Here is a 9883-nt window from a genome sequence, read left to right as displayed (position 1 = left end):
CCCCACAGGGCTTTCGCTTTACATTACTCACAATGGATATTTGACAGTCTTATCAAGGCCAAAGTCTCATAGAAGGTAACTTAATTCTTTTGTGTCATACGTCTTGATAAAACTCCAGAATCACTCCCGCACACAGCTCCTAAAACACTGAAAGAGTAGTGGAAAGAGAGAGAGAGAAAAAAAAACCTACACATTAGGAAAAATACTACTATATAGAAAAGAACAAGGACTTCCAAAGCGCTGGCACCGCTCGAGGCCACAAGAAGTAGAAGAAGAGGCGGTCAGCTGATCGGCCCCGCGGCGTCCAGACAACACCATACTGACCATAGGCACTGAGGCAGCAGGTGTGTGTACGGGGCCTGCACACCGCCACGAGGGACACACAGGGCTGCTGTCACACTCAGACTGGACGTGGCGTGCCTGGCGAGGATGTGTGATGAAGGGCTCTGAGAGGTGAGTCATTAATGGGTCGTGCGTGGGGGTGGCAGACGAGGGGTCGTGCCACCAGTGCTCGGCTCAGGGACAGGCTCGGCCTCACTGGGTCATCTTCATCTTCAAATTGATTTTACGGGTTATTTATTTAGACTCAAACCTTTGTGTCAGCAGCTCCTGTTATGACACAATATCCGCCACAGTGACATTCTCTCTCGGTAAATATGGAGAATCACTACGCGCCACCAATATTGCTCCCACGGCATTACTAGCCTTTCCAAGCTATCACATATCACACAAGTACCATTCTTTCCACCTTGCATGACACTCCAGGGAGCCTCTTGCCACCAGTCACCAGGGCTGGTTGTAACCCTTTGGGGGCCCTATGATGTGAAACTATGATTGGTGGATTCCCCCAAATATAATATTAATGGCTGCTTGGGGGCCCCTAGTGACTTTGGGGGCCCTATGTAACCACATAGTTCGTACATCGCAAGAAACGGCCATGCCAGTCACCGTTTCACTTGTCTCCCCTCACAATTCCTGCAGCAATACCGCCATGGATTGGATTTATTAATGTAGTGCCGCTGTGACCAAGCCTGATGGGCGAGCTTCCCATAACTCACTCTGCCAGGGGCAGTACCTATTTGGCCGACTGGTAAAGGAGTGGCTCTCCCGTCTCGCTGGTCGTGGGCTCGATCCCCGGCACCGGCAAAATCTTTTCTTGTCTGGATTAATTTTTCGTGTGTTTCGTTACATGTGGTGTTCGTGTGGGAGTGTAGTAAAAAGAAAATTCTGGCAATTCATTAACGCTCTTTATTTTGGATGAAACTAGTTTTCTTCTATAGTTTTTGATGTTTTGAATGAATAACTTTTACCCCCTGCAAATCACTACTTGCCAACCCCCCCCCCCGGGGATTATTGAAGAGAGGGTAGCCTACTAATTTTGAGATAATGACTGCTTTTTTCTGGACAAGAAATGATGCTTCTTGTGTTATGGAGATACCGGTAGTATTTTTATCTGGAAATCACTAAATGGTTGACTTTTCAAAACCTGAGGTGCACCTGCTGCTGCTCTACTCTTACCCTCTAACACTGGCCCCCTTTACAGGCTTCACCCCCCCACGACCACACTAACAGGGATCTTCACCCTCCTTAAACCCCCTTCTATTTTCTGGAAGTCATTTGTTACTGTACTGCATTCAGGGACAAAAAAAATAAATAAATAAATAAATAAATAAATCCATATTGTAAGTATTAACTTTGCATGGGGTGGCTACCCTCTCTTCAATGTTATCCACCCCCACCCCTAAGTGTTAGTGATTTTTAAGAAAAGCAGACATCAGATTAATGCAAAACATGTAAAAAATTATCAGAATAAATACTTAGTTTTGTCCACTGTAATGATGCTAATATCATTTCATCCACTGTAACCCTTTTAATACTGTGACGCAGACGTTGGCGTCACAGTATGGAAAGGGTTAAGAGGAATTGGAAGAGGATTAATCCTCTTCTAAACCTCTTAATCCTCTTCCATTTCCCCTTAAGAGGTTAAAAAAAAAATATTGTGATGGTCCATTCACAAACATTTACAGTACTTGGTATTGCAATTGCCAGTAATCAGCACCTGTGTTTCTTACAAGTAGTTAACTAATTAGTGCAGTTAGGGGTACTTGGGTGTTTTAAGGGGATCATCATCAGGAAGATGGATTTTCCAGTAAGTCAACCTTTCTTGAGCCCTACATCAACCACTATCATTGTTACTGTGAGAATGAAGCTGCACGGAATGGCGGCCTGATGTGCTGTGAGCCGTGAGTAACCTCAAGCTTGGCTGACCTCGAAAGTGCTCAAGAAAACCCACAGATGCTAAAGTCTTTAACTTGTTAATGTCCACAGGCAACTACACGGATATTAAAACTGTGGATGTTAGGGTATGACTATGAACAAACATTGATTTAAAGAAAATTTTGTGCCTAATGTCTTGATTCAAGTGAGATTTGCACTCAGTGTATGGACTAGAAGAAAATGAACAAAAAAATTCCCATATTTTAATTATATGTTCATAGGCCTTTCAGATATATGCCTTAATATAAAAACTGAAAAAGTATTAAATTTTGTTGTAATAGAAGCAAATTAACTTCCAGATTATTGGTACACCTCAGCAGTAGTAAGATATGATGGATAGTGCCGCAGAACTGGAAGACATGGCAGCTGCTGTATATGGTGAGTGTGCTGCTGGTGAGGATTGCTTCAAGGTGGATTTATTTTTAGCAGTGAATGCATGTGGCATGTTGACTTATGGTTATCTTCATTCATACTCATTTGTTCGCCCTTATTACTGTGTTTCATTCTCTATAGTTTCTCACCTTCCCTCCTACCATCCTTCCTATTTTCCTTTCAGAAACCATACCTACTACATGTGTAGGAAACCTTTGTCGGTCACACATGAGGAATCAGCTCTTGGGGAAGAATACAAAGGGTCATAAACTGCAAGTAAAACAACTAATGCTGTGCTTGGGGTCATCATACAAAACTTTGAATTTAAGATGCCAGGAGAAAGGTTATTTTTGTCAGACTCTTTTGTGAGACTTCACTTGGAATACACAATGCAGTTTGGGTTATCCAGTTACAGGGCAATCAAATTCATTAAAAGAGCCCAGTAACACACCACGATAATTATACTGTTGTTTAGAGCACAGCCATATGAAGAATGACCATCAACTTGGGCTCTTTACACTAGAAAAGAGATATTTAAGACATTATTTGATACAAGTCTGCAAATAACTGAACAAGTTTTGTAACATTAATAATTGTTTTCTAAGCTCAAAACTAACCTCTAATGATTTAAGCAGTGATGTAAAACAGACACAGGCAGGATTTTTCTCTTGAAATGAGTTATAGGTAGTAGCCTCATTCCTGTTAACTGCTCTTCAATGTTTTCATCCTTCTCTATATTCTTTCATTGCATATGCACAATGGAAATGAGCTACATAAGAGGTGTGTGAGGTGTGTCAGGGTGGATGGAGAAAGCAATGAGAGCATGTATGAGATTTAGTATGTGTGTAACAGAAAGGGGTGTGGATTGTGGAGTGATTGAAAGAGTGAACCATAGTGCTCTGGGATGGTTTTGACATGGGATGAGAATTAATGAAGATTATTTTATTGAAGAGTATGTGAAGGCAGGATTGAGGGTGGGTCATCAGGGTGCTTAGAGGGAGTGCTGGAAAAGGGAAATCGGAGATGGTTCTGCTTCAGCCCCCCCTGGAGGGGAGTGTGAAGGAACAGGGCATCAGAGATAGATAGACAGGTAGATTTGCTATTTGATCTTTAGTGTTTAGTTATTGTACTTGTGTCTTTAACAGTAATGTGCAAACATTTAACTAAATTTAAGGAGGGAATGCCTGTAAAAATAGGAGAAAAGTGTGCAAACTGGGTGAGTGTTCACCATACTCTATAATCAGTGGTGGGCACCGCTACGTGAAAAGTTAACTTCACTAACTGGTAACCCACTAACTAAAAATAAAAAGTTAGCTTCACTTACGCTAAACCGCTAAACTGATAAAGAAATTAGTGGAAACTAACGCTAACTGATAACTTTTTTTATATGGATGTAGCTTCAGTTTAGTATTTTGGCTCTAAAACCCTTAAAAACAGACCTAATGACCTGAAATTTCAATATGATGTACCATAGACAGAGCTTTCCAGAAAGGTACAGCATGCCAAAATCAGGTGATGATAAACTTGCACACAAATAAACAAATTAAATTCAGAAGAGTAGAGAAAGAAGCCTCCAGTTTCTCCTAAATCCATATATTTTACCCAAGATTTCCCACAAATTTATTGGAAAGTATCAAATTCTTGGTATTAAGTCCCGAGTTCAAAGAGTTGGAAAAGGAAGATGCATTACCCTAAAATACCTAAAAGTTTCCCTAATAATTGTCCAATTCCCCTACTTTAAGGCATAATTTACCCAAATGTGGAAGCCCTGGAATTGTTGTGCCATGTGCCTCAACTGGTGCTGTCTGCCCACAATGGACAAGAACAAACCTGTAAGATTTTTTAGTGGACTTAAAGTTAGTGGAAGAGAAATTATATTTAGCGGAAGCTAATTGGTCCGCTAACTGTTTCAAAAGTTAGCGAAAACACTAATCAGCTAACAAAAATGTTACCTTCGCTAATTAGCGGTTAGCGGATTAGCGGAACGGTCCCCACCACTTCCTATAATACATGCTTTGCGAGGCATCATAACACCCATAGTGTCAAAAGTACAATAATAAACCAGTTCTGCTGGGGTTGTGGGTGTGTGGTCATGCATGGTAGTATAAAGTTTTTATTTATTTGTTTATTCATTTTATTATTTTATTGTGTTTCTGTATTGACAAAAGTGGTGATGCTACCTTAGAGTCCTTATCCTCTACAGACATTCTACGCACACTGAGGGACCCAGAGAAGGATGCCACACTTGAAGACTTGGAGGTTATTCAGGAGGACAGGATAAAGGTGAGCAGGACTTAGGCTAAAGATCTCATCAAAGTAGGTTTTGGGTTGTCACCTACTTGAAAGGTTCCATTATCTATCTGTATTTCTCTTGTTCTTATGTTGAAAGTCAAAATAGGTGCTAGTCTGCCCTTATTCATAAGGATACGCAGTGATAGACATGGATACAAGGAGAGTACAAGAGACCAGGGGCCGATTTCATCAAAGGTCCCAAGTCCTTGGAAGTGTGCTCAAGGACTTGGGACCTTTGATGAAACCGGCCCCAGCTCCTGAGTACTAACTACTCAGCATCTGAAATCCCCGTCCCTAATATATCCAACCTCCATTTTGATCTCTTGGTTGTGTTTTCACTGACAATGTGACTTTACTTTTTTTCCATTCATTCACTACCATAATTGTAAACCAGTATTAACCTAGCTGCTTATCAAACCTGAAGTATTTACTGCAGTCCTAATTGCATACCATTGTTGATCCTTTTTATCTAGTAATACATTGGTCAGCTCACCTCACAGTCTATACCTTTCAAAGAAATACAAATCTTATTGCTTTAATTTTTATCTTTATGGTTTATTTCACATGTATATTATGTATTTCTGTGATGCAGTGCTCGTTCACTCTATTGATCCATTTGTCAGATGGTCTCTCGCTTGACACTCTTTTCTTCAGTTTTGCCTTCATATATTCTCTTCATCCTCATTCACATTCATTCACATTACATGCTCAAACCACCTAAGAGCACCATACTTCTCCCATTTAGTCACTTCACTCTCCACTTCCTTCATTGTTGCACCCATATCATGCCTCTCATACATACTTTCATTACTTTCTTTATTCCATACATTCCATGCATCTCTTACATGTCGTAAATTTTGGCATATAAGTCAATTTTTTGAGCCTGAAGAAATCTCTCCAAAAGTAGTGGTCGACCTATACAGCAAGGATAAAATGCGAACCTTTACCACTGAGTGGCAAACAAGTGGAGCGGCACTAGTAAATAAATTATATAACTACATTAGATTTACTATCAAACATTGAACACCCTTACCTTGTATGAAATCTCTTACTTTCTACCAATAACATTATCATCTGCAAATAGACCTGCCACCACAGACTGCTCTGTACCTTTTACTTTCAACCTTGGTTTTCACTTCTGCAATACACCCATCCATATAAAGATTAAACAGCCATGATGACATAACATCCCTTTCTCATTCTGGAATAAGCTCCCACCTTCAGTGGTCTAGTGCAACACAATTGACTCCTTAAAAAACAAGCTCGAGCATCACTTCCTTCAACTTAATATTTACTAAAGTAGAAATGCAAAGTTTTGGAGCCATCTGATTAATATAAAATCACTTAGGCTTAAGGACAGACCACCTAGCCTGGACCATAGGGTCTGTGTCATCCGAATTTCTACGTAAATCGCACTGACATCTACACCAATACTCTCAGTTAGCTCCCTTACTTATTAATCTATCAGTTATATTGATGTCTTGGTGCCAGGTGGCTGAAGTTTTACTGTACACTGATGCTCATTATTGGAAGATATAACCTTTTTTCCTGAAGCAGTGCAAAACTTGATCTTGCAGGTTGAGAGGTTTAACAATGACAAGTTTCTTGTGAAGGTGGAGTTTGTGCCTACTGTTCCCCACTGCTCCCTGGCTACACTCATTGGCTTGTGCATCCGACAGAAGCTACAGCGGTGTTTTCCTTACCCCTGTAAAGTGAATATCAGTATCGCACAAGGTACTCACAACATAGTGGAGGATGGTAAGGTTGGCCTGCAGCTCTTACTGTATGACTGACTGGATGGATGCACCAACACATACTATTGAAAAAAGTCATGTAATGTATGTGTTTTAACAGGTATAATCTATATCACTGGGTAACAAAAAAATATTTTTTGAAAATCGTCCAGGGTTTTCCAGCTGAATTAGACTAATTTTGATGCTCTGAGTCCGAAAATGACCTTGGTTTTGCTCAATCAGGTTTTTTTGTTTGCTTTTTTTTTTTTTTTTTTTTTTAAAAAAAAAAAAAAATTTCATCAGATCATCAACCTGAAAACCATTTTTTTTTTTTTCCAAAAAATAAAAGAAAAAAAAACAAATCCATTCCATTTTTTTTTTTTTTTCAACATCATATAATACTATAATATAATACTTAAAAAATAAAACGTGACACAAAATTTCAGATTCCGTTCACGGCATTAATCTTCGATTCCGGCGTGTTGTGCTGCTGCTCTTGTTTCTCTTCAGCGACCAGCAGTAGTAGTCCAGCATGAACTCCCCCCACCTCCCTCCTACTCTTCCTCCATTTGGCGCATGGTATGGAACCTTTCCCTCTCTCTCCTGCCTCAATCCCCCCGTTTTCAAGGTTTTCAGGTGAGAAGAATAGAAGTGAGAATACTCAGTCAAACACCCGAAGTTTTGAAAAAAGCCTCTTTCATCTGATAGTCTGCTGCTGCTGGTTTGTGGCCTCTGTTTGTTTGTTCAGTTGTTGTTCACCACCACAAACGATTTCCACTCATTTCACGCGTTCTCTTTTTGTTTCTTTGTTTGGAACTCTGTGCTGTTGAGCTGCCGTCTGTCGAAAATGGCCGCCCGCGGCCTTGTCAATCATCAGTCATCAAGGGAAGGCTCCCAGGAAAGGTGCACAGGTCCATGAAGCACTCCCCATCCCGTGTCCACCTCATCATGTGTTTCTTCTCATTGCCAGCGTTCATCAACCCCGTCTTCCCGTCAACAAGAGTGAAGTTTCTCAGTTTTTTCGCCCCAGGTACTCTCCAGGTACTCTTTGCCGCTTCTTTTTGTAACTGCTTTCCATCTGGGCTCTGTCTGTCTATACTGTCCCATACACTTATGAGCTGTGAACTGAAGCTGCTGAAAAAGGATCAACTGCTGAAGAGTGAGATGAGAGATTGGTTTGACTTGGTGCCATTTCACCGATTTTTTTCTTTTTGATTTTGTGGATTCTACACTTCTTGTAGTTGTGCTTAGAGATTTGTGCTGTTGGGTTCGACTGTCCTGTGTTGGGCGCACAACACACTTCAAAGAGGCTTGAGCTTTGTAGAGCTTGAGTCGCTAAACTTGCGAAAGATGAGAGAAGCGCGTCGTAAGCGCCGCAGACGCCAAAAAGAGCCTCAGTTGATCTCCTTTACAGTACAATCCTTCTAGTCCTCAAGCCTTCTCTTAAAGAAAAAGCCCTTCCTGGCAAAGAAAGTGATAGATTTTTCCTTAGTGAGTTTTCTTTTCTTCTAGGAAGTCTTCGCTTGGAGGAAGAGATCCCAAACCAGATCATTAAGCCAGATCATTAAAACTCACCTTCTCATAAGGGCTTCTGCATACTCCTCTCTCTGTAGTGGTGCCTCTGCTGTAGTGGTGGCGCCCTCTTCTGGTAGCTGAGAAGCTCTCTGAGCAGCTGGTGAGCAGCTGAATGATGGGCAGGAGCAGGTGGAATCATGTGCTGTATGGATCCGAAGTAGGTTGTGATGCTGGTAGTTGAGATGGATGGTGAGTATATGTATGGATGGTCGACTGCAATCCCAAACATGAACAAACGAAACCGCCAAAATTTTCGCCTTCCAAACGGCTCCCAAGGCCTTGAAGACTTATCCGGAGCCCCAGCTTGATTCCGCAGGCGTGCTTTGTCCTTGTGCGTGACCAGGGTTAATTCCTGCCCGGTTCTTCAGCTATAAATGTAGCTGCTTCCTGTCTTTTCCTGTCCTGTGATGTTCTTGTATTCGTATGAGAGCCCAGATGTGCAGATGTGGATCCCTGCATGATCATTGAAGCCATATATGATATGCAAAAATAAATGTAAAAAAAAATAAATATAAATATTTAATAAAAAATAGCAGGATGACTGACTGAGACATTGACGATGAATTTAGAGAAGATATGCAACTAATAATTGAAATTGATGACTGTTAAAAGATTGATAAATAATTGATATATTATAAGAAAAAAAAGATGATGTTATATTTAAAAAAGTATATTATGATAGAAAAAAAACAGTAAAAAGCATGACAAAAACCATAAAAATTTAGACAATTTCATTGTGGATCAGATCAAACCCCAAATTGAACAAAATTTGTTACCCTGTGCCTTTGACCTTTTTATTTTTGTATTCATTCTAAATCTTGATTAATTACTTGGACATTCATAACTTGGAAAAAGCTGGATTGTATTTTATTTATTTGTTTGTGTATTTTTATTTATTTATTTATTTATTTTTTTTTTTTTTTAGGCTAGTGAAATTGTAAATGTAATTTGGAGTGAGCATACAAGGGATTAACCCGGTAGCAGCGGGGATCATGTTTCTTAATGATCCCTCTAAGCGAGAGAAATGAGGAAAAATCATCACTCGCACAAACCATTTCATAATATATATCAAATCAGTTGTGATCAGTTTATGCATCATCTATTTTGGGGGATTTAAATGATGGCACAAATTTGGCCCGTCGCTGCTACACGGTAGGCCACAAATTTGGCCCGTTGCTGCTACTGGGTTAATACAGAAAACGCCTATCATACTTTGGTGGTTGAGATTTTTAGTAGTGTTTAAAGTGCTGTTGACTACTCTAATAACCATTTCCACCAGAAATCACTTGTTTCTCTTAAAGAAAGAGATGGATTGACACTCGTGTGCTTCCATGAGTTCAGCATCAAGATAAGAGAATACACAGCTGACCTCAGTGTAGCCTTCCTTTTAATGCTCTTATTTTTATTAATTTATTTCTTTTTTTCAGTGAACAAGCAGATAAATGACAAGGAACGGGTTGCTGCTGCACTCGAGAATCCCAACCTTTCCCAGGTAGTAGAGAAATGCTTGGAGGAGAGAGACTTCTAAAATAAAGCCTGAGTAGACAATCTGTGCTGCTCCCAACCTAGTGATGATTAATGACTTTGTGCTACTCCCTTCGACTGCTTCAGTTATTTACCACCCAAAAGAGAGA

General features: G+C 40.2%; 1 protein-coding gene across 3 annotated transcripts; it reads left to right on the top strand.

The window, feature by feature from the left end:
* The first annotated feature begins 255 nt into the window (after nucleotides 1-255).
* Nucleotides 256-9825, top strand: LOC126998794 (cytosolic iron-sulfur assembly component 2A-like). 3 transcript variants are annotated; one of them, XM_050860838.1, is made up of 5 exons: nucleotides 256-453; nucleotides 2577-2655; nucleotides 4853-4932; nucleotides 6519-6675; nucleotides 9677-9825. In XM_050860838.1, the coding sequence occupies exons 2-5, from the start codon at nucleotides 2607-2609 to the stop codon at nucleotides 9775-9777; spliced, it is 387 nt and encodes a 128-aa protein (XP_050716795.1). In that variant the 5' UTR covers nucleotides 256-453; nucleotides 2577-2606; the 3' UTR covers nucleotides 9778-9825. The 3 variants fall into 3 exon arrangements, with proteins under 3 accessions (XP_050716795.1, XP_050716793.1, XP_050716794.1); XM_050860836.1 differs by having other exon boundaries at nucleotides 261-453; nucleotides 6519-6699; XM_050860837.1 differs by lacking the exon at nucleotides 256-453 and adding an exon at nucleotides 522-650 and having other exon boundaries at nucleotides 6519-6699.
* Nucleotides 9826-9883: the final 58 nt, after the last annotated feature.

This window comes from Eriocheir sinensis, chromosome 15 (assembly GCF_024679095.1).
Source record: "Eriocheir sinensis breed Jianghai 21 chromosome 15, ASM2467909v1, whole genome shotgun sequence".
In the NCBI taxonomy this organism is placed as follows: domain Eukaryota; kingdom Metazoa; phylum Arthropoda; class Malacostraca; order Decapoda; family Varunidae; genus Eriocheir; species Eriocheir sinensis.
This window is presented reverse-complemented; position numbering and strand designations above follow the sequence as displayed.

What these genes read in the sequence shown, in the direction of transcription:
- LOC126998794 (XM_050860836.1), top strand. Translation starts at nt 2,607, where the DNA reads ATGATGGATAGTGCCGCAGAACTGGAAGACATGGCAGCTGCTGTATAT. An exon ending in CATGGCAGCTGCTGTATATG is followed by an intron (nt 2,656 to 4,852) that starts GTGAGTGTGCTG and finishes TATCCTCTACAG; the next exon opens with ACATTCTACGCACACTGAGG. An exon ending in TTCAGGAGGACAGGATAAAG is followed by an intron (nt 4,933 to 6,518) that starts GTGAGCAGGACT and finishes TTGATCTTGCAG; the next exon opens with GTTGAGAGGTTTAACAATGA.